Genomic DNA, 24,873 nt, shown 5'->3' on the forward strand with positions numbered 1-24,873 from the left:
AGAGTCATCTCTATGGGAAGGTTTCTGTAAGGCACATTCATCTCAAATTGAAGAATCTGTAAGGCCCTATAAAGGATTATGTATATGGCACAATCATCTTGATATGAAGCCTTCATTGGTGTTCTTGTTTCGTATGAAGCATATGACCAAAGGGACCAAATGAGATTTTTATATGGATATGGAAAGAGTAACATCTCCAGATTATTATGCACCAAAACATTTTTCCAAGAAACAACAGAAAAGTTGTGAAATTCGATGAAGAATCTAAAATGTTATTCTCAAAATGTGCTCAGAACGTCACGATTCCTCGGTCAAAAAGACACGAAGATCGCGAAATTTCGATTTTTTACTGCGACCCATACCTTCATCACTTCTGGAAGGTATTTCTAATAAAGGAATTTGTAAGGCACAATGATCTTTATATGAAGCATTCCAAAAGGCAGAATCATCTCCATATGAAGTTTTCTGTCTTCAGCAGGACAATCTCCAAACTATAGAGCGAAGTCGATGGCGCACCTTCGCAAATCCCCACGCTTCCCACCAAAAACAAAGTTGAAAGATGGCAAAATGTTCCACCAGGAATGACCCAATATCAAATTAAGTTCTTTTTTTCCACATTTTGACCCCTGTGACCACAAGTCCCCACCCGCTTGGGTATGAACCGGAGTCAAATCCAAAAAATAGTTACATATTTCATGCGTCTCCTAATGTTGATTGTGATAAGTTTCATTTTAAAATATTTCCAAATGTGCCCGTAAATGCATTTGTCAGCATTTGACCCTTTGACACCGCCCCAGGGATTTGTTAAAAAAAAACAAAAAAAAACCCCCCAAAAAACCCATACCTGCCATATGTGTGGCTCTGGCAAAAATCAAAAGTGAGATTTTGATATCATCTGATTCCCCATTACATGCTTTTCTCTTTCATTTGATAGATACATGATGTTAATTGGATGAACATTAACGAAGTTATGGTATTTTAATGACAATTATATTTTCGTATAGACAATGGAGATAATTAGGTTCAAAGTTCACAATACAGTTCACACGCACAAACAATGTGCACACGTAGAGCTTTTGATTCATACCCAACATGTATGTCAGGGATCTCCTTCGCATTACGATGTATGGCTCGCAGTGAAACATCGAAATTTCGCGATCTTCTTGTCTTTTTGACCGAGGAATCGTGACTTTCTGAGCACATTTTGAGAATAACATTTTAGATTCTTCATCGAATTTCACAACTTTTCTGTTGTTTCTTGGAAAAATGTTTTGGTGCATAATAATCTGGAGATGTTACTCTTTCTATCCATATAAAAATCTCATTTGGTCCCTGTGGTCATATTTGGACTCTTCGGCTTTTTCTCGCTAAGAGAAATGCCCCCAAGTGTCTGCTTTTGCCAGAGCCAGCCATATGTGTGTGTGTGTGTTTATATATATTGTTGCGAATATGGAATTTGGCCTCCATATCCGCTTGTAAATATTCCCCTATTTCTCCAATACTCCCCAACTTTCCCCAATCCCCCATTCCCTAGTCCCATTGCATGTAAATAACACTCAGTAGAGCCGACCTTCCCCTTATTCCCCCATTAAATGTCGTGCCCAGGTCCACCGCACCACACGTAGACCACTTTCGGACATCTTCCTAGTTATTCTTAATCTATGTCAGTTAAGGACTCGTTTCCATTAATTCTGACTCTTCGTTGCACCAGAATGTGATTATATGGCATCAGTAGTGAGTTTAGGACCTTTCCCATACCTCCTTCCATCTTCTTCCCCAACAATTACAACAACAACAGAGGAGATGGCGGCGGCGCGGGGGAGGATGCGTCCTCACACCGGCTCGATTAGCGCCATTGACCACGCGCTCCACGGGGTTACCACGGAGGGGCTGGCTGTCAGCTCCTCCTCAAGGGCGGAGCCTGGTAACCCCCCGCACCCAATCAGAAGGGCGGACCGATTCCATCTGGGGCGGCGCTAACGAGCCGAGGGCGTGTCACTCCCCGCCGGATATACGCGGCCCCGCGCCGGATGTGACGTGAGATGCGCCCCCAGCTGGAGAAAGAGGTACCTGCGAGCGCTGAGTCAGATGCGCCCCGCCTGAGAAAGAACGTTGCCTGCGATCGCTGAGAGAGAAAGACCCGCCTGAGAAAGAACGTCCCCTCCGAGCGCTGTGACCTCCCCGTATCTTTGGACCGGACTGTACCCTGCTTTGAGCCAAGAGTGCACCTTGAGCCATCGATACCCGCTTTCCTGCCATCAACCCCCGTGTGAGTCAGCCTTGTCCCGTTTACCTGTCGTCTGTCCGGGGTTAAGATAAGCCTGTGTCTAAGTGCCCATCTTTTCTGTGCTTTACCTCTAGCCCCTGTAATCTAACCTTTCCGTACGAATATAATTGAGAATCGAAACATTGGTGTCTGTCATTATAACCCAGCCGGGTGTCTTCTTTTTCTTATTGAGCCAGCGTAACGCGACTTCGTCAACGTCGAGTATAATCGGGTAATTTGTGCAGACGTGGTCATACCAAAACCGCTCGGTAAACTAACATCTAAGCCACGTCTGTAACAATTGGTGTCGAGGAGTGAGATTCGGACCCGGGACTAAATTAGTTAGGCCCAAATTTTGGGAGGGAAAATCGAGCCGGAGCGCGTACGGCGCTCGACAAAATCGATCCGGAGCGCGGTCCCGCGGTTACTGCGCTCGCCGAAATTATAACGAAAAAAAAATAAATTTGGATTTGTTTTACGAAACTCGAATTTTGCAAGTCGCGCTATGGCGGATCAAGACGGCTGGGGTCCGGTAGGGGAGAGTGAAGCAGGGTCGGTCCAGGACCAAATTGAGACACGTGAGGAGAGCGAAACAGCGAGGGTAGCAAGCACGCAAAATGGCGCCTCGCTGGTCACCGCGCCGGCGACCGTGGCAGCGCCCCCGATGGATTGGAACTCGTTTTGTATACAAATGACGGCCCTTGTGGTCCAGTATAATGAAGACATGAAAAACAGGATGGAGCGATTGGGGAACCGGATGGATGCTCGGAGTGAGCGATTGGGGGTAATGGGAAACCAGATGGGGGTAATGAGGGACGAAGCGAGGGGTACTGGTGAGAAGGTAGACAAAAATTTTGAGGGGTTAGAAAACAGGATGGAAGGCAAATTGAGGGACATGAGGGACCAAGCGGAAAGGGAAGTTAACCAAATGGGGCAGCAGATAGAGGGGGTCAGAATGGGGGTAGAAACCAAACTGGATGCTCACAGGGAGGAAATGGAGCAGATGAGGGTGGCATCTGGGCAGGAGATGCAAGTGATGGGAGAGGAGATCAGAAGAGGAGTGAGTGAGGAGGTCGGAGGAGTGCGCGAGGAGGTGAGGCACTGTGAGGAGCACATGGAAAAGGAGGTGAGAAAGGGGACTGTAAAGTTACAAGGGGGCATAGAGGACCTGACGCAGGAGGTGGAGCAGCTGACGGTGGGACAGACGGAGTTAGTGGAGCAGGTTCAAAGGAACACTGCGGTATTAGGAGGTTTAAAGGCGACACAAAAAGAAATTAAAAACGACTTGATAGCGACACAGAGGCAATGTCAGATGGTACGTGAGGGACTGACAACGAGGTTGGACGAGGTGGTAGAGGTAATGGAGACGAAGGACCGGCAGGTGAGGACGCACATGGAAACGGTCATGGTAGCCTTGGAGGACGAGCTTGAGGAGACGTACCGGGGAATAAAAGAGGTGAGGCACAAATTAGAAGAAGTGGAAGAAGGGGTGAGCGAAATTAAGAAGCGACGGAGAGGGGATAACAAAGAGATAAAAGAGGAGATAAAAGAATTGGTCCAAAGTCTGTGTTTGGATCGTGATGTGCTCGTTAACCGGATGAGGGATTCGCAGGTGATGGAGGAGAAGCGAAGAGGAAGAGGACCCGGTGTAAGTGGTGACCAATATGGTCGTGCGTATGATGCGCCAGGGGATTTAAGAAGCTTGGGGGTCGAGATAGACCCGGGTGTTCGTGAGAGGCCACTGGTGAAGTGTGCGACAGGTCTGGTGTGCGAAAAAGGAGGTGTGCGAGAAAGTCCGACTCTGGGGTGTGTGAGGAAAAAGTGCGTGCCAAGGAGTGAGGGTGCTGGCGAGAGTGAGTCGGTCGTAGCGTGTGTGCGAGGGAGCACATGGAAGCGCGGTGTGGTAAGTGTTACAGAGGGTGTAACGGGAGAGTGTGCGCGAGAAAGGTGTGTGATGGACAGGTGCATGAGGAAAGAGTGCGCTGTCAAAGGCAAGGAAGAATGCACACCTGTGGGGAGTGTTACAGAGGGTGTAACGCAAGAGTGTGCGCGAGAAAGGTGTGTGACGGACAGGTGTGTGACGGACAAGTGCATGAGGAAAGAGTGCGCTGTCAAGAGTAAGGGTGAGTGCGCTGTCAGGAATGGAGGTGAAAGTAGTGAGAGTGACATGGAGCGTGAGTTAGTTGTGACAGGTGAGCGAGGATGTACACCTGGGATGGAAGGATGCACACCTGGAATGGTAGAGCGTGAGTGGGAATGCACGCTGGAGTTGGTGGTGAGGCACGTGGTTGGGTGTGCGAATGAGGGCACACCTGTGATTGTCACAGAGGAGGTGACCGAGGAGGGGGCGCGAAGCGGTGTATTGGTGAGGTGTGCGAGCAACGAATGTGTGCCAAAGTGTTCGGTGGTCAGGTGTGTGACCAAGGCTGTGAGTGAAATGGGTGTACCTGGGTGTGTAAGGAAAGGTACGAGGAGCATGGGCACGGCTGGATGTGTGAGCAAGGAACGGGCTGCGGGGTGTAAGAATCCAGGTGAAGCATCGACGGTAACCAGGTTAGAGGTTAGGTCGACTTTTAGCCGAAGCGGGCCCTCGGTGCGTGCTGGGCCTCGCTTTGAACGGCCGCGTCCGTGCTCCACTAGGCGGAGCGGGCAGCCCGATAGAAAGGGTCGTCATGGCGACCACTTTCTATTGAGACGTGCCGGCAGGTCGAGATCGGGACATTGGATGGCTCCACGCCGAAGTGGTGCATGGGATCTCGGCCCGGGTAAGCCTCCGTCCCTGCCCCGAATGCGGGACGTGTCCAGCCGCTGGCACAGAACAACCCGCATTCATGGCTTGGCTTTACAAAGCCGGGCTTTGGACGGGAATTGGCGCACCGAGAGGTATTAGTGAGTAGACGGGTGATGAGGATAGTGTTTTGGACCCGAAATTAGAGAAAAACAAAATTTGATGATTGGCAAGGGATTGGCAGTAGTGATTGGCAGATGATGGGTAGTGATTGGCAAATTTTTGATTTATTGAAATTTGATGTGCAAAATTGGTAGTGAGAGACCCCCGATGTGGTGGGATGGCAAATCCACCATCTTTCCCATGAGTGGGGCAAAGGAGCAATAGCTTATGGGGTGTATGGCAGTGAAAACTAGCCCGGGTGGGTTAGGATATTGTGTGTAGGGATCTAGAAAGATGACATTAGGTGACGTTAAGTTTAGTTAGTGACTGATACCTGTAGTGGGGACGCAGGTAGATTAGTGTGGATGATAATGACGTGGGAGCGCAATCGTTTAAAGGGACGACTGGGAAGCGCAAGTTTCAGAAGGGAGTAGTTAGCTGAGATGATGCTGTGTGTGTGAGAATTGAACAGGTGTGATTGCACAGGTGTGCAACTGGACAGGTGTGTGGAGCAGTGTATGAGTAGTGAGTGTTGTGGATCAGCGCGAATGCGCTTGGGGAGAGAAGGGTGCAGGTGGCACCAGGTGTGAGAGCACAGGTGTGCAGGTACAGGTGTGTGGAGAGAGTTGGAGTAAGTGGTACGGAGTGGTGTGCATGGTGCGAAGGAGTGGATGGGGGAAGAGTGGACCCCTTTCACGAGTACCCGGGGCGGGTAGTGTAAGTGTTAGGTAGAGGGTATAGGTAAATTGTGGTTGGATATGGCATTTGTGGTGCGGTTGCAGAATGGTGTTGTGAATGGGTGCATTAGTGTTGTGGAAATGGCTGTGCGTGTAGCCTGTTAGTGCGTGTAGTTGGTTGGGCACTCCACCACTGTGAGGATGTCGGCCAGGTGAGGCCGCAGGGGGCTCTGGGAGCCGTTAGTTGTGAGTGGGTGCCTGAGGATCCCGGGTGTGGATCGGGCAGCCCAGTGCCAGAGAGGGCACCGAGTGGGGAGAGAGCCAGAGGGCCTTCCCCAGGTAGTTAGGTTAGGGTGAGGAGCAGGTAAGCTCGGAGGCAACTGCAGTGGTGGAGGTGTGCAGGTGGGTAGACCCACTGGGAGAGGTACACGCCACAGCCCAGAAATTGTGCGAGGGCACCGGGAGATGAATCGGGGGAGTGAGACCCCAAATTGAAAAGCACCACAGTTTGGCCAATGGGAATTGGTTTTTAGAACCAATAGTGTAAGAGGGCCAATGGTTTGGCCGGAGAAAGACCCCGGGTAGTGTAAAGTTGTAAAGTCATTTAGGAAATAGTTAGGATTGATGAACCTGTCGCACCATACGCAGCCACTTACCTGAGGTGATGATGATGACTCCACACCTGTGTTTTCTTTGTTTTGTTGCAGGAAATGAGATTGCTGTGTGGATTTGTGAGACGCATCACGACGTGGATGAGACATTGGGGTGATTCCATCTCTCCCTCCCTAGGAGGGACTGATGATGAATTGGTAATGGCAAATTTTGATGTGCAGTTGGAGATGGCAAATTTTGATGAGAGTTGAAAATGGCAAATTTGATTGGTTAGGAGGGAGAGAAGACGAATTTGGTTTATGGGAGGAACGGGGAAGACAGTAGGGATGTTTGTTGATTTGTAAAGTAGATGTTTATGGGTAGTGTTGTGTTGTGTGGCTACAGTAAGGGGTAAGGGAGGGGCCATGTAGGTTACCTGGTGGGGGGGGGGGGCGTACGATAGGAACGTACCTGTCTCACCTGGTTCCCATGTGCCCCCAGTGTGCATCACCTTACATTGCGTGCACTTTTGCGCCCTTACCACCTTACTCACTTGTCTGCTTCTTTTGTCTCCCACCTCCGAGGATCTGGCTTTGGGGTAGAGAGAGAGGAGAGAGAGGTGCTGGCTGCGCAGTTGTGGGCCTGCACTTTCGCTGTTTGCTGCCGGGATCGATACACCATATGGACCGCAATGTTTGTGGCCACCCACAATGGACCGCAGTTCGTTTGCGGCCAAGCACCACCCGGGGATGGACCTATGGGTCAACGTGGCACCTATGCCATACAGGTGAACCACTTTTAGTTAACACCAAGTGCACCACAAGAAGAGCAAGAGACACCTGCAGGGTTAGGGGTTGTCGAATTTATTTTTATTCCAATGAACAATGGTGACTGCACCGATTGGTGGTGGGGTGGTGCTTTTGATGCTCGGGAAGGGTGCTCTGCACGTTATTAAAGGCCGTCGGCCACAGAGCACTCGTGGGTTGGTGTATCGATGTTGGCAAGCGCGCTCTCTCTATGCATAACATCTGCATGTGTTCCTCCAAAAACAGGTCCTGGATCGTAGTGTAAATAGCAGCGTAGTCTTGTAAATAATGCTCCCTACCGGCTGTATGTGTAGTTTGAGAATTCTTTCCGGATTCGGTTATCCTGTGGGTGTGTTTCTGTGAGGAGAAGGGTGCAACGTCGCAGGGGGACATATTTACTCATTTGTGAATATCTGTAAAACTGTCGCACTCAGGGTAGAGTTAATAGTAGAGGGAACTACATTGCGTGCCACACTAAAGTAGGTAAAAATTTATCGGGTCGGGACGCCCCGAGGGTAGAGAAGGGTGCAATGTTGCGAATATGGAATTTGGCCTCCATATCCGCTTGTAAATATTCCCCTATTTCTCCAATACTCCCCAACTTTCCCCAATCCCCCATTCCCTAGTCCCATTGCATGTAAATAACACTCAGTAGAGCCGACCTGCCCCTTATTCCCCCATTAAATGTCGTGCCCAGGTCCACCGCACCACACGTAGACCACTTTCGGACATCTTCCTAGTTATTCTTAATCTATGTCAGTTAAGGACTCGTTTCCATTAATTCTGACTCTTCGTTGCACCAGAATGTGATTATATGGCATCAGTAGTGAGTTTAGGACCTTTCCCATACCTCCTTCCATCTTCTTCCCCAACAATTACAACAACAACAGAGGAGATGGCGGCGGCGCGGGGGAGGATGCGTCCTCACACCGGCTCGATTAGCGCCATTGACCACGCGCTCCACGGGGTTACCACGGAGGGGCTGGCTGTCAGCTCCTCCTCAAGGGCGGAGCCTGGTAACCCCCCGCACCCAATCAGAAGGGCGGACCGATTCCATCTGGGGCGGCGCTAACGAGCCGAGGGCGTGTCACTCCCCGCCGGATATACGCGGCCCCGCGCCGGATGTGACGTGAGATGCGCCCCCAGCTGGAGAAAGAGGTACCTGCGAGCGCTGAGTCAGATGCGCCCCGCCTGAGAAAGAACGTTGCCTGCGATCGCTGAGAGAGAAAGACCCGCCTGAGAAAGAACGTCCCCTCCGAGCGCTGTGACCTCCCCGTATCTTTGGACCGGACTGTACCCTGCTTTGAGCCAAGAGTGCACCTTGAGCCATCGATACCCGCTTTCCTGCCATCAACCCCCGTGTGAGTCAGCCTTGTCCCGTTTACCTGTCGTCTGTCCGGGGTTAAGATAAGCCTGTGTCTAAGTGCCCATCTTTTCTGTGCTTTACCTCTAGCCCCTGTAATCTAACCTTTCCGTACGAATATAATTGAGAATCGAAACATTGGTGTCTGTCATTATAACCCAGCCGGGTGTCTTCTTTTTCTTATTGAGCCAGCGTAACGCGACTTCGTCAACGTCGAGTATAATCGGGTAATTTGTGCAGACGTGGTCATACCAAAACCGCTCGGTAAACTAACATCTAAGCCACGTCTGTAACAATATATATATATCTTGCACCTTCTTTCCTTGTGCTGATCATTCCATAACTACCAAGTTCAGTGAATTTTTGCCCAAATGTTTAGGAGGAGCCAATGCGACGAACGGACGGACACTGACAGACAAACGATTACAATATCCCCCTTGTTGTTTTTCAAAGATCATGGTGATAATAAGGAATTGTGACCCGTGGAATTGTGCTCCATATAAATGATTCTATATTCACCATACTCATTTCCATGTGAAGGCTTCCATATATATATATATACAGTCACGTGAAAAAGTAAGTACACCCCGTGTAAAGTTTTGACTTTTTCAACATATTTCAACATACAGCTATTTGATCTTCATTTCAACAATATTGATAGATAAAGTTGATATAATATAACAAATATCATGAAACATTTACATTTTGTAGTCCATTGTATCATTTAAATAAACATAAATGCAAATTTCGCATGTGGAACAAGTACACCCTTGGCTCTAATAGGTGGTACTGCCCCCTTTGGCAGAAACAACCTCAAGTAGGCGTTTCTTATAACTGTCTACCAGTCTCTGACATCGACTGGGACAAATTTTTGCCCACTCCTCCATGCAGAATTCTTTCAGCTGTGCGATGTTTGAGGGGTTTCTTGCATGCACAGCTCGTTTCAAATCACCCCACAACATCTCGATGGGATTTAGATCCGGGCTTTGACTTGGCCATTCCAGAACCCTCCATTTCTTTCTTTTCAGCCATTCCTTGGTGGATTTACTGGTATGTTTAGGGTCATTGTCATGTTGCAAGGTCCACCTTCGGTTGAGCTTCAACTTTCCGACAGATGGCCTCACATTATCCTCAAGCACCCATTGTTACAATGAAGAATTCATAGTGGATTCTATGATGGTGAGCTGCCCAGGCCCTGATGCAACAAAGCTGCTCCAAACCATAATATTTCCACCACCATGCTTTACAGTTGGTATCAGGTTCTTGTGATCAAATGCTGTCTTTGGTTTTCGCCAAACATGTCTCCGGGTACTGTGGCCAAATAGCTCTACCTTTGACTCATCTGTCCAGAGCACATAGTTCCAGAAGTGCTGGTCTTTGCCGAGGTGTTCATTGGCAAACTTTAGTCTTGCCCTGATGTTCTTTCTGGACAGCAAAGGTTTCCTCCTGGCACACCTCCCATGTAGATCAAATTTGTGCAGCCTCTTTCTAATGGTAGACTCGTGCACTTTGACATAAACAGTGGCAAGAGCTACCTGTAGGTCCCATGATGACATTCTGGGGTTCTTAGAGACTTCTTTCAGCATCTTACGGTCTGCTCTCGGGCTGAACTTGCTGGGGCGGCCTGGCCTGAACAAGTTGGCAGTTGTTTGGAATCTTCTCCACTTCTAGATGATCTTCCGGACAGTCGAATGATTGATTTCAAATTGTTTGGAGATCTTTGTAAATCCCTTCCCAGACTCGTAGGCATCTATAACCTTCTTTCTGAAGGCCTCAGACAGCTCTTTTGATCTAGGCATGGTGACGCCACACACTTCAACAACAAAGAGCAAACCAAACCAAATGTCTGAGGTTTAAATAAGACAGGTTCCTCCAAGATCCTCTCTAACGATGTTCTAATCATTTGCACCTGAGCTGGTGCACCTCATTCTAATTTTAGGTAATTGAAGTAGTGATAAATGTAGGGGTGTACTTACTTTGTCCACATGCGAAATTTGCATTTATGTTTATTTAAATTATACAAAGGACTACAAAACGTAAATACAACAACAACAGGCATTTTAAGGTCATTTTCCTTGCAAGAGCGGGGGTTAGCCTTGCGGTCCCCATGACAATCTTCTCCAAATTGGCATGGTTCTATTTTTGAGGCAATGTTTTTATGGCCGGATGCCCTTCCTGACGCCAACCCTTTGAGTCGCCTCTTACGACATGCAGGGATACGGTGTACCTATTCTAAACCGGGGTACACACCGGTAGGACTACAAAATGTAAATGTTTCATGATATTTGTTGTATTATATCACGTTTATCTATCAATATTGTTGAAATAAAGATCAAATACCTGTATGTTGAAATATGTTGAAAAAGTCAAAACTTTACATGGGGTGTACTTACTTTTCCACGTGACTATGTATATGTATATATATATACAGACTTGGCATTTAATATGGAATTTTTTTTTTTTCTTGACTTAGGTTTACTTTCTGAACTCAGTATATCAATCTGGTGAGTTTCTTTTACCCTTCGGTGATGTCTTTGTTGAAAGAACCATGTCACTGATTGTCTTTCGCAGCAAGAAGTCAATAACAGGATTATATCACAGGTGGCATGACAAAATGTAAGGACAAGTACATTTGGCGATTGGCTTCACAATCGGGTATATAAGGGTTGTTGCATTCTGTATTAGTGGAAAACAACTGCTGCACGTCTACAAAAGTTATTGCTGCTTCCTCTGGAGATGGTCCGTCAACTTGACAATGCTGTTTGTCATGGAGTGGTGGCTTTACGAAATTCTGGCATGAAACAGCGTGCTATTGCTCGGCAGTGTGGCATCACTCAAGGTCAGGTGTCAAAGATCCTGAAACGAAATGCTCAGAGGGGTGTCCCTACTCCAATACCGAGGCCAGGACGTCCACGCAGAACCACAAGGAGAGATGATCGCCAGCTGCACCGGTTAGTCTGCAATGGCCGTACCAAGTCAGCTAATCGGCTTAGGGCTGAGTGGCAGCAACTGACAAATGTGCCTGTATCCAGATGGCTAGTCAACCAACGACTGGTTCAAGCAGGCTATCGTGCCAGGCGTCCCCTGAGAAAGCCACGCCTGACCAGACAACACAGCCAACACCGATTGCAGTGGGCCAGAGAGCACCGTCAATGGCAGCCAGGACACTAGAATCACGTGACCTTCAGTGACGAGTCTAGATTTCTGGTCTATCATCAAGATGGCCGCGTCCGAGTGCGCAGAAAAGTGCAAGAAGCCCACAACGAAGATTGTATAGTGCCAAGAGTCCAAGCTGGAGGTGGTGGGGTGACCGTTTGGGCTGCTTTTCATGCAGGGGGCAAAACTGACCTCGTTGTTCTGAATGGAAACCTGAACCAGTTCAAGTACAGGGCCATTCTGGAAGAAACATTGCTTCCATTTGCTCATGCAGCCTTTCGAGGAAACTTTGTCTTCCAAGATGACAATGCACAGCCTCATCGTGCTCGCATGATCCAACACTTTCTTGCTGACCGTGGTGTAGAGCATATGGAGTGGCCTGCCATGTCCCCGGATATGATTCCGATAGAGAACTTGTGGGCAGAATTAATGCGTCAAATCGACAACTTGGACCAGCAGCCGACCTCTGTGCATGAATTGCAGCAGACAATTGTCACTGCATGGCAAGCGATTCCTGTCCAAACCTTGGCAAATCTCGTGAACAGCATGCCTCGGCGTGTACGTGCTCTCCTGAATGCTCGTGGGGGTTACACGAAGTACTGAACTGTAATTTTACTGTCCGTAATCCCAGTCATAATTTAGCTTTTGTTTTTGTTGAAATTTTTTTTGGCTAATGTGCAAAATAAAGAGATACTTCTGGAAAACGTACAGAGGTTTAACACAGTACTGTCCATGAATCGAGTTCGATATCAGTTTACATCACTTTCAAGGATCAATTTATTTGCTTCGAAATGTCAAATGTGGTTTTTGTTTCTTTTAAAGGTCACATTAACAAAATCTAGAATAATTTCACCATAATTCCAATGAACTTTTGGTTCTAAGTCATCTTGAAAAGTAAGTTCACCCCCACAAAAAAATATTCCATATTAAATGCCAAGTCTGTATATATATACATATATATATATATATATATATATATATATATACATATATACATATATACATATATATATATATATATATATATATATATGTATATAATTCACGAAATATCACAGGTGGCGAAATATCACAGGCTGGATACACTCGTCGCAAGGGATCCCAAAGGAGCCTTAAAGGTAACGGTGTACAGAAAACCAACACACACTGATCGCTACCTTGATTTCAGTTCTTGCCATCCAATGGAACACAAAAGATCGGTGGTGCACACCCTCTCAAAAAGAGCACGTGATTTACCATCCACCTTTGAAGACAAGATGAGTGAGGTGGACCATCTTCAAAATGTGTTGAGGGCAAATGGTTAGCCTGACAGCTTGCTACCCAACAGGAAAACGATAAGGGCTTCCCCACACAACAGGCTGAGACCGAGAGAACAACCAAAGGGTTTGTGTGTTCTGCCTTTTGTACCGGGGGTTTCACAGAGGGTCGGCAGAATTTTGAAATCGGCAGGAGTGAGGGTGAGTTTCACACCGGTTTTCACCCTTCGCCAAGCCCTTATGAGGGTCAAGGACAAGCTTCCGAGGAAGGATAGGTCAGGGGTGGTATACGTAGTGCCCTGTGGTTGTGGAGCTGAGTATGTGGGTAAAACCGGGATGACCTTAGGTCAACGTATTGCTGAACACCAAAAAGCATTTGAATGCAATTTTCCCAGCAGATCTGCTATTGCCAAACACGGCCTTAAAGAAGGCCACACACCTTTATGGGATAGGGTTAATATTTTGGGTTCCACACCCAACAGAAACAGAAGACGTGTTTTGGAGGCTTGGCACACAGAAGAAACTGTTACCTCGATCACACAAGAGGTAGTTGACTTACCGGTGGCGTTTGACCCACTCTTGTGTAAACGAAGCAGGCATTCCGTACTTTGAACAACGAGTCCACATAATATGTCACACAAGGTTTTTATTCGGACAATTTGCCCCCTCCCCCTCCCCCCCTCCCCCCTCCCTCCAAACCACCCCTCTCCCAAACCCCCCCCTCCGCTTCCACCCCCCCCTCTGGTTCCCCCCCCCATTCTATCCCCACCTATAACCCCCCTCCATCCCGCATTCCCCTTTACCGCATAGGGCCACATGTGATGATCTTGATATTATGGCAATTTTATTTTATCTTAAAAAAAATTTTTTGCTTTCATATATTTACAGTTTTAATTTAATTTACAATTTAATTGTTTTCAAGTTTAACTTTGAATTAAATGTAATTATTGTTCCTGATTTTCTAAACACGAGTTATAATCCAGCATTGCTTTCAGGATTATTTTAAGCCGTTAATATGCGGTTGATTTTTGAATTTGGTCAATAACGTCTCCGTTCACGAGAGCGGTGTGATACGGTTTCATTGGCTGTCCAGCTTTGCCCACCCCACTTTGCATATACCCCGCCCACTTTGCATATAAGGGGATGTTGAGATGATTTTATCACTCTTGAAGATTAACGGAGGCGTGTGGCTTCACATGTTGTTAATCGAAACGTTGAGTCATTGTTTGTTCAATTAAAGGTTGGAGATCTTACCATGGAGTCATTTGGATTTACTCCCAACCGCAAATCTTTGCATATATATATATATATATATATATATATATATATAGTGCTCAGTAGCATTGGCAGCAGGAAGATACAGGTGGCGACATGATCAGGTGCTGGCGGTGGTGGTACAGATGGTGCAACAAGAGGTGCTGAGATCGAGAGAGAGAAGAGTGGAGAAGGAGACTGATGGGGGAGAGGTGTGGTTTGTCAAAGAGGGCCAAGTGGTAAGAGGTGGAAAGAGGAGGAGGTGGAAAGCAAGAGGGCTGTCAGATGCTTGTGATTGGAAGGTGGTGGCAGACCTAAAGCCACAATTGGTATTCCCGGCGGAGATCTGTGTGACAAGGTTGCGGCCTGACATTGTCATTTGGTCAGGTGCAACAAGACAGGTTATCTTAGGGGAGTTGTCGGTACCTTGGGAAGAGAACATGGAGGAGGTGCACGAGAGGAAGAGAGGAAAGTACAGTGAGCTGGAGACAGATTGCCAGGAGAAGGGTTGGCAAGTTTCGTGTCAGCCATTTGAGGTGGGGTGGAGAGGGTATATTGGCAATTCCTTTTCTGCATTTCTTGCTCGGCTGGGAGTGTGTGGGACAGAAAGAAGGAGGATGTGTGACAAGGTGGCCCAGGTTGCCTTGAAAGGCTCATTTTGGATATGGAGGAAGTTTATGGAGGCACATCGAACGGTGTCGGTTGGTTGTGTTATATATATATATATATATATATATATATATATATATATATATATATATATATATATATATTTTGCCATTATTATTTCTTATTTTGTGTATATGAGTGAGTGGGTGAGGGTGTGTGTTTTTGCATGAATTAATTTTTGCATGAGTGTGTGTTTTTGTGTGTTGAGTGGTGTATGATGTAAGGGTAGGTGGTTGGTTGGTTGGTGTTGTGTGTGTATGTGTGTGTATGTGTGTGCATGGGTGTGTATGGGTGTGTATGTGTGTGTATGAATGATCTGGTGTGTTTTGTTGGTGAGTGGTGAAGGGTGTAAAGGTGGGTGTGTGGGTGTTTGAGTGTTCCACCATGTTTGTTTGGTGCTGTGGATTCTGGATGTGGAGGTGTTGTTATTGTTGTTGTTCGCACTGGCTGGGGGTGGGGGTATGTATGCATCCAGGTGTAATTGCTGCATGTGGAGGTGTATGTGCCTCTGCTGGCCCACCTTAGCTGACCGTATCGAGGTTGAAGGGACGAAACGGGATGATGCTGAGGACATCGACTGAGGACCCGGTCAGTGCGGCACACTTGTGACCAGGTGTGTTTTGAACTTATATATATATATATATATATATATATATATATATATATATATATAATATATATATATATATATATATATATATATAAATATATATATATATATATACGTATATATATATATATATATATATATATATATATATATATATATATATATATATATGTATATGTATATATATGTATATATGTATATATATGTATATATATATATATATGTATATATATATATATATATATATATATATATATATATATATATATATATATATATATATATATATATATATATACAGACTTGGCATTTAATATGGAATTTTTTTTTTCTGCGGGTGAACTTACTTTTCAGGATGTCTTAGAACCAAAAGTTCATTGGAATTATGTTGAAATTCTTCTAGATTTTGTTAATGTGACCTTTAAAAGAAACAAAAACCACATTTGACATTTCGAAACAAATAAATTGATCCTTCGAAGCGATGTAAACTGATATCGAACTCAATTCATGGACAGTACTGTGTTAAACTTCTGTACGTTTTCCCGAAGTATCTCTTTATTTTGCACATTAGGCAAAAATTTTTTTAACAAAAACAAAAGTTAAATTACGACTGGGATTACGGACAGTAAAATTACAGTTCAGTACTTCGTGTAACCCCCACGAGCATTCAGGAGAGCACGTACACGTTGAGGCATGCTGTTCACGAGATTTGCCAAGGTTTGGACAGGAATCGCTTGCCATGCAGTGACAATAGCCTGCTGCAATTCACGCACAGAGGTCGGCTGCTGGTCCAAGTGGTCGATTTGACGCGTTAATTCTGCCCACGAGTTCTCTATCGGATTCATATCCGGGGACATGGCAGGCCACTCCATATGCTCTACACCACGGTCAGCAAGAAAGTGTTGGATCATGCGAGCACGATGAGGCCGTGCATTGTCATCTTGGAAGACAAAGTTTCCTCGAAAGGCTGCACAAGCAAATGGAAGCAATGTTTCTTCCAGAATGGCCCTGTACTTTAACTGGTTCAGGTTTCCATTCAGAACAACCAGGTCAGTTTTGCCCCCTGCATGAAAAGCAGCCCAAACGGTCACCCCACCACCTCCAGCTTGGACTCTTGGCACTATACAATCTTTGTTGTAGGCTTCATGCACTTGTCTGCGTACTCGGACGCGGCCATCTTGACGATAGACCAGAAATCTAGACTCGTCACTGAAGCTCACGTGATTCCAGTGTCCTGGCTGCCATTGACGGTGCTCTCTGGCTCACTGCAATCGGCGCTGGCGGTGTTGTCTGGTCAGGGGTGGCTTTCTCAGGGGACGCCTGGCACGATAGCCTGCTTGAAACAGTCGTTGGTTGAATAGCCTTCTGGATACAGGCACATTTGTCAGTTGCTGCCACTCAGCCCCAAGCCGATTAGCTGACTTGGTACGGCCATTCCGGACTAACCGGTGCAGCTGGCGATCATCCCTCCTTGTGGTTCTGCAGGGACGCCCTGGCCTCGGTATTGGAGTAGAGACACCCCTCTGAGCATTTCGTTTCAGGATATTTGACACCTGACCTTGAGTGATGCCATACTGCCGAGCAATAGCACGCTGTTTCATGCTGTAATTTCGTAAAGCCACCACTCCATGACAAACAGCATTGTTGAGTTGACGGACCATCTCCAGAGGAAGCGGCAATAACTTTTGGAGACGTGCAGCAGTTGTTTTCCACTAATACAGAACGCAACAACCCTTGTATACCCGACTGTGAAGCCTATCATCAAATGCACCTGTCCGTACATTTTGCCACGCCACCGGTGATATAATCTTGTTGTTGACTTCTTGCTGCGACAGACAATCAGTGACATGGTTCTTTTAACAAATAAATCACCAAAGTGTAAAAGAAACTCACCAGATTGATATACTGAGTTAAGAAAGTAAACCCAAGTCAAGAAAAAATATATATTCCATATTAAATGCCAAGTCTGTATATATGTATATATATATATATACATATACATATATATATATATATATATATATATATATATATATATATATATATATATATATATATATATATATATATATATATATATATATACAGTATATATATATATATAATTTTATATATATATATAATTTTGTATACGGCTTCATCCGCATTCTACACACCTACATAATACCATAAATATAAAGGTGGCAACACCCACACAGCAAACTACAAGGGCCGTTTGTACATGCCCACCTTTGTGGTGTCACAACTACACAGGTTACCATATGCAAATCGCTATGAGAACAAAAACGATCCCAACAAAAACATCACCATTTCCTCATGATGAAAGAACATCCATAGTGTAAAGCTCCCATCACAGGTATCTGATCATTTAATCACACACCATCATACATGCTCTTAAGTGGTGTCTACCCACATCCACTCACCAGAAATGGCCTATTTCAATTGGGTGCTTCGGTGCCCCGCGGTTCACTCTAAAGCATTAACCCCTTTTGTTTGAAAGGTTCGACACACTCAACATGTTCAACACACTATAGAGATGTTTCATCTGGGGACATCTATTTATTAAGTATGCGCCCCAGTGGTGGCTCATACATGTCACAGCTCATACAATGGATCAAAATGAAAAAAAAAAAATAGGACCATTGGACCTGGAGCTTATCTGTGACCTGGCCAAATGTTGCAACTCAAATTTGGTAGCATTCTGACTGGTGGATCTGGAGAAGATCATTTTTGAAGGAATTTAGACGATTTCCCTCGAAATTGACCAAGTCGGCTATTTTGACACTTCCGGTCAAGTGTTCGGCATGACCTCCACAATTTAACATCCCTACCCTGGCCTAATGTTGCAACCCAAATTTGGTAGCATTCTGACTGGTGGGTGTGGAGAAGAAGATTTTTGAAGGAATTTACAAAGTCCGCCATTTTGACCTACTCAAAGCCACGTGACTGGAATGAGTTTTGCAATCCCCGTTACCAGTCAGGAGCGGAACGTCGCTGCCAAATTTCAGCTCGACCAGCCCAGCGGTTTGGCTGGAGAAGTCAAAATACGAGACGAAATGTGCATGATGACAATACCTTATCTGGAGCCGCAATTCCAGGTAAGCAAAAAATCAAGAGTTGGAGGTTTTTGGATGTACACAGACAGTATCAAGTGACTCTGAAGGATGAAACTAACGAATCACTTTATTCCACACATTGTCTAGGAAACCCATGGACGTGCTTCTGGAATCAGAATTTGATCCAAAACCCATTGTGCTCATGTGTCGTATACTTGGAATGCTAATATTTGATCCATCCTGGACCATGGTCATGGTTCCACACTGTTGAAACAGTCAAGAAAGAGAATGCATTGCATTCTTCGCCATTGCTTTTCCCAGGGATGGTCAGGGCAAGAATTCGACCAAGGTGCGGGCACACATTGGCATCATGTTTTGGAGAAGCACCATGGGATGTTTCACGAATGATAGCAGACGCAGCACCTCTCTTAATGTCCATCCATTACGATTATTATACAGAACAAAATAATACTATATCATAATCATATGCGGACGTGGACATGGAAATGGATTGCTCTATGATTGCAAACACCATCGAATCATATTGCTCACCTGCAGTTCTTTGTTCTTCTCTTCTCCTGATAAGGTAACCTCCTTCCTGAGTTTGTTCAACCACAATTCCCATTCCAAGGCTTGAACTAGGCAGTGCACCACCTTCCCACATCATTCTCCAACCCTTCTAGTGATCTTTTCTATCTTCATCTACACTCTCCTATCTCTCCCCAGGTTTCCTGCCCTCTTCACTCACATTGCTCCATCTTCACATTGTGTCCATGTGTTGACCCACCTTGGGTGCATTACCTTCACCCTCTGTCAATTCATTGGTTCTTCCACGATTCGAGACATCTTTGTATTTTAAAATATCATAATCATACACGAGTGTAGATGTGGATTTCTACATGATTACATAAATCATTGTGTATATAATTATATATGAGTGTAGACGTAGATTTCTATGATTACATAAATCATTGTGTATATAATTATATATGAGTGTAGATGGAGATTTCTATATGATTACATAAATGATTGTGTATATAATAATATATGACTGTAGATGGAGATTTCTATATGATTCCATAAATGATTGAATAATCATACACGAGTGTAGACGTGGATTTCTATATGATTACATAAATCATTGTGTATATAATTATATATGAGTGTAGATGGAGATTTCTATATGATTACATAAATGATTGTGTATATAATAATATATGAGTGTAGATGGAGATTTCTATATGATTCCATAAATGATTGAATAATCATACACGAGTGTAGACGTGGATTTCTATATGATTACATAAATCATTGTGTATATAATTATATATGAGTGTAGATGGAGATTTCTATATGATTACATAAATGATTGTGTATATAATAATATATGAGTGTAGATGGAGATTTCTATATGATTCCATAAATGATTGAATAATCATACACGAGTGTAGACGTGGATTTCTATATGATTACATAAATCATTGTGTATATAATATGAGTGTAGATGGAGATTTCTATATGATTACATAAATGATTGTGTATATAATAATATATGAGTGTAGATGGAGATTTCTATATGATTCCATAAATGATTGAATAATCATACACGAGTGTAGATGTGGATTTCTATATGATTACATAAATCATTGGGTATATAATTATATATGAGTGTAGATGGAGATTTCTATATGATTCCATAAATGATTGTGTATATAATAATATATGAGTGTAGACGTGGATTTCTACATGATTACATAAATCATTGTGTATATAATTATATATGAGTGTAGACGTAGATTTCTATGATTCCATAAATGATTGCATAATCATACACGAGTGTAGACGTGGATTTCTATATGATTACATAAATCATTGTGTATAGAATTATATATGAGTGTAGATGTGGATTTCTACATGATTACATAAATCATTGTGTATATAATAATATATGAGTGTAGATGTGGATTTCTACATGATTACATAAATCATTGTGTATATAATAATATATGAGTGTAGATGTGGATTTCTACATGATTACATAAATCATTGTGTATATAATTATATATGAGTGTAGACGTAGATTTCTATGATTCCATAAATGATTGTGTATATAATAATATATGAGTGTAGATGGAGATTTCTATATGATTCCATAAATGATTGCATAATCATACACGAGTGTAGACGTGGATTTCTATATGATTACATAAATCATTGTGTTTATAATTATATATGAGTGTAGATGGAGATTTCTATATGATTCCATAAATGATTGTGTATATAATAATATATGAGTGTAGATGGAGATTTCCATATGATTCCATAAATGATTGTATAATCATACACGAGTGTAGATGTGGATTTATATGATTCCATAAATGATTGTATAATCATACACGAGTGTAGACGTGGATTTCGATATTATTACATAAATCATTGTGCGTATCATCATATACTTATATGAGTGTAGACGTGGATTTCTATATGATTACATAAATCATGATATAATCATACACGAGTGTAGATGTGTATTTCTGCACGATTGCCTAATAATCATATATGTGTAGATATGGATTATATGCATCACATCATCATATATGAGTGTAGACATGGATTGTATATATCACATCATCATCATCATATGAGTGTATACATGGATTGTATATATTACATAATCATATATGAGTGTAGACATAGATTGTATATATCACATAATCATCATATGAGTGTAGACATGGATTGTATATATATCACATCATCATATATGAGTGGAGACATGGATGGTATGTATCACATCATCATATATGAGTGTAGATATGGATTGTATATATCACATCATCATATATGAGTGTAGACATGGAATGTATGTATCACATCATCATATATGAGTGTAGATATGGATTGCATATATCATATATGAGTGTATACCTGGATTGTATATATCACATCATAGATGAGTGTAGACATGGATTCCGTATATCATATATGAGTGTAGACATGGATTGCATATATCATATATGAGTGTAGACATGGATTGCATATATCATATATGAGTCTATACCTGGATTGTATATATCATATCATCATATATGTGTAGACATGGATTGTATATATTACATCATCATATATGAGTGTAGACCTGGATTGTATATAATCACATATTGTATATATGTGGAGATATAGATTGTATATATCACATCATCATATATGAGTGTAGACCTGGATTGTATACATCACATATTGTATATATGAGTGTAGATATAGATTGTATATATCACATATTGTATATATGAGTGTAGATATAGATTGTATATATCACATCATCATATATGAGTGTAGACCTGGATTGTATATATCACATATTGTATATATGAGTGTAGACCTGGATTGTATATATCACATATTGTATATATGAGTGTAGATATAGATTGTACATATCACATTGTACATATTGTATATATGAGTATAGACCTGGATTGCATCTATCACATCATCGTATATGAGTGTAGATATTGATGCTCTAAAATTGCACACCTCATTAAGCTCTACTGTAGGTACTGCAGCGTGAGGTTGTGTACATTAAGAGGTCACTGGGATCGCAGCTGTGAAGGCCGAAGGGGAACAGTTTTCTATGGAATCTTCACGAAGGGACACTTGTACACGTGAAAGGTGTACACGTGAAAGGTGCACACGTGAAAGGTGTACGCGTCAAAGGAAGCACAGATGTAAAGTAAGGAATAACTCGGGTTGGACATTTTGGTCATGAATTGTAACTTGTGCTGTTCGGTTTGTAAATCAGTAAATGGTCCGTTGTTACAGAAATGTTGCAGGTCTTGTGAGGGTTCTGCGTTCATAACGGTTCATGCTTGTGACGGCTACAATGTTTGTAATGAGCAATATTTGTGACTGCAGGGGCTTGTGGCGGTCCGCAACTGTGACGGTCAAAATATTTATGGTCAATCGGTGTGATGGTATGGGCTTGTGAGGTTTCTCATCCGTAGCGGTCACATTGTTTGTAACGGGCAATCACTGTGATGGTATCAGTTTGTGAGTGTCCGCGTCTGTAATGGACAAAATGTTTGTAACGAGCAATATTTGTGATTGTATGGGTTTGTGAGGGTCCACGTCTGTGACGGACAAAATGTTTGTAACGAGCAATATTTGTGATGATATAGGCTTGACGGTCCATGTCTGTGACGGTCCACGTCTGTGACGATCACAATGTTTGTAATGGTCAATCATCGTGATTGTATGGGTTTGTGAGGGTCCACGTCTGTGACGGACAAAATGTTTGTAACGAGCAATATTTGTGACGACAAAGGCTTGTTTAAGACGGTCCACGTCTGTGACGGTCACAATGTTTGTAATGGTCATTCTGATGGTATGGGCTTGTGAAATTCCATGTCTGTGATGATCACTATGTTTGTAATGGTCAATCATTGTGATTGTATGGGTCTGTGAGGGTCCATGTCTGTGACAGACAAAATGTTTGTAACGAGCAATATTTGTGACGACATAGGCTTGTGGCGGTCCATGTGTGACAGTCCACGTCTGTGACGATCGCAATGTTTGCAATGGTCAATCATTGTGATTGTATGGGTTTGTGAGGATCCACGTTTGTGACGGACAAAATGTTTGCAACGAGCTATATTTGTGATGGCATAGGCTTGTGACGGTCTACGTCTGTGACGGTCCACGTCTGTGACGATCACAATGTTTGTAATGGTCAATATTTGTGTGGTATGGGCTTGTGAGGGTTCGTGTCTGTGAAGGCCAAAATGTTTGTAACGAGCAATATTTGTGACGACATGGGCTTGTGACGGTCCACGTCTGTGACGATCACAATATTTGTAATGGTCAATCATTGTGATTGTATGGGTTTGTGAGGGTCCACGTCTTTGATGGCCAAAATGTTTGTAACGAGCAATATTTGTGACGACATGGGCTTGTGACGGTCCACGCCTGTGACGATCACAATGTTTGTAATGGTCAATCATTGTGATTGTATGGGTTTGTGAGGGTCCACGTCTGTGATGGCCCAAATGTTTGTAACGAGCAATATGTGTGATGACATGGGCTTGTTTGCGAGGGTCCACATCTGTGAAGGACAAAATGTTTGTAACGAGCAATATTTGTGACTGCATGGGCTTGCGACGGTCCACGTCTGTGACGATCACAATATTTGTAATGGTCAATCATTATGATGTTATGGGCTTGTGACGGTCCATGTCTGTGACGATCACAATGTAATGGTCAATCATTGTGATGTTATGGGCTTGTGAGGGTCCGTGTTTGTGACGGTCACAATGTTTGCAATTGTTCATATTTGTGACGGTTTTGTGAACTGGGATCATATTTAAAGGTTCATTCTACGTCATTATCTGGAGTATCCTGTTGTGAAAATGAGCGTTCGCCCAAACAATTGTCATTAGCAATGCAACATCACCTGCACACGCAACATCAGCACAAGCACTACCTTCAGTAGCGAATACCTCTCCTCTTTGGTCTGGATGTCATCCTCGCAGACTCACCTGTCATCGACACACCGGGTGCTGCACACTCGGCCGCAACCAACAGCAGCAACAGAGGCCGAGCGCCAGCCATGACCAGCCTGGCCCGGATCGCTCCCCGAGATGTACCGTTAGCGGAGCCGGAGCGCTCTGGATGAGCCGGGATCCCGCATCGCCACCACGGATGGATAATCCACTCCAAGCACCAGAACTCGAAACTTTTTGGGAACGAGCAATCGTAGAAACGTCCTGAAGGATGGCGGAAGAGTAAACATGGGGGGCAGAGTGTGCCCTGCAAGCGGTGTGCACGGTGGGAAGAGTGCGCCCTGCGGGCAGAGTGTGTACCTTGCAGGTAGATTCGTCCTGCGAGCAGAGAATATCTGGCGGAAAGAGCGCGCACCCTGGGTACAGAGTGGGTCCAACTACAAGATGCGTCCAACGATCAAGGTAGCGCACACTCTGCAACCAGAGCTCCCTACGGTCGCTTTTTGGCCGTGCACGAACACCAAACACCTGCTGTTCATACGTCACCGCCGAACCGTGCGAGGATCTCACCGTCTCGCCTGTCGCAGCCGTTTCTCACTCTCGCTCCTTCGCTCTTCTCAGTTCACTCCTCCCCCCGCCCCGCCCCCCTCGTACTGGAATCCCTCCTCCCTGGCGATCTCGAGGCTCCTCCTCCTCATCCTGCTATTCAAAGGGCGCGCCGAGGAATGCCCACACGTCCTGGTCGAGGTTGGATGTTCCTGGGCGTGGCGTGCAGACCCCGGTT

The 24,873-nt window shown here is 44.2% G+C and overlaps 1 protein-coding gene across 1 annotated transcript in view; it reads right to left on the minus strand.

The window, feature by feature from the left end:
* LOC137429506 (thrombospondin type-1 domain-containing protein 7B-like) overlaps positions 1–24,347 on the minus strand; it is a 509,571-nt gene extending 485,224 nt beyond the window's left edge. The window contains exon 1 of the mRNA XM_068119454.2: positions 24,126–24,347. Coding sequence (XP_067975555.2) covers positions 24,126–24,198 — 73 coding nt within the window. The 5' untranslated portion in view covers positions 24,199–24,347. The remainder of the gene's footprint in view (positions 1–24,125) is intronic.
* Positions 24,348–24,873: the final 526 nt, after the last annotated feature.

Source organism: Myxine glutinosa, chromosome 6 (assembly GCF_964187855.1).
Source record: "Myxine glutinosa chromosome 6, kmMyxGlut1.1, whole genome shotgun sequence".
Classification (NCBI taxonomy): Eukaryota; Metazoa; Chordata; class Myxini; order Myxiniformes; family Myxinidae; genus Myxine; species Myxine glutinosa.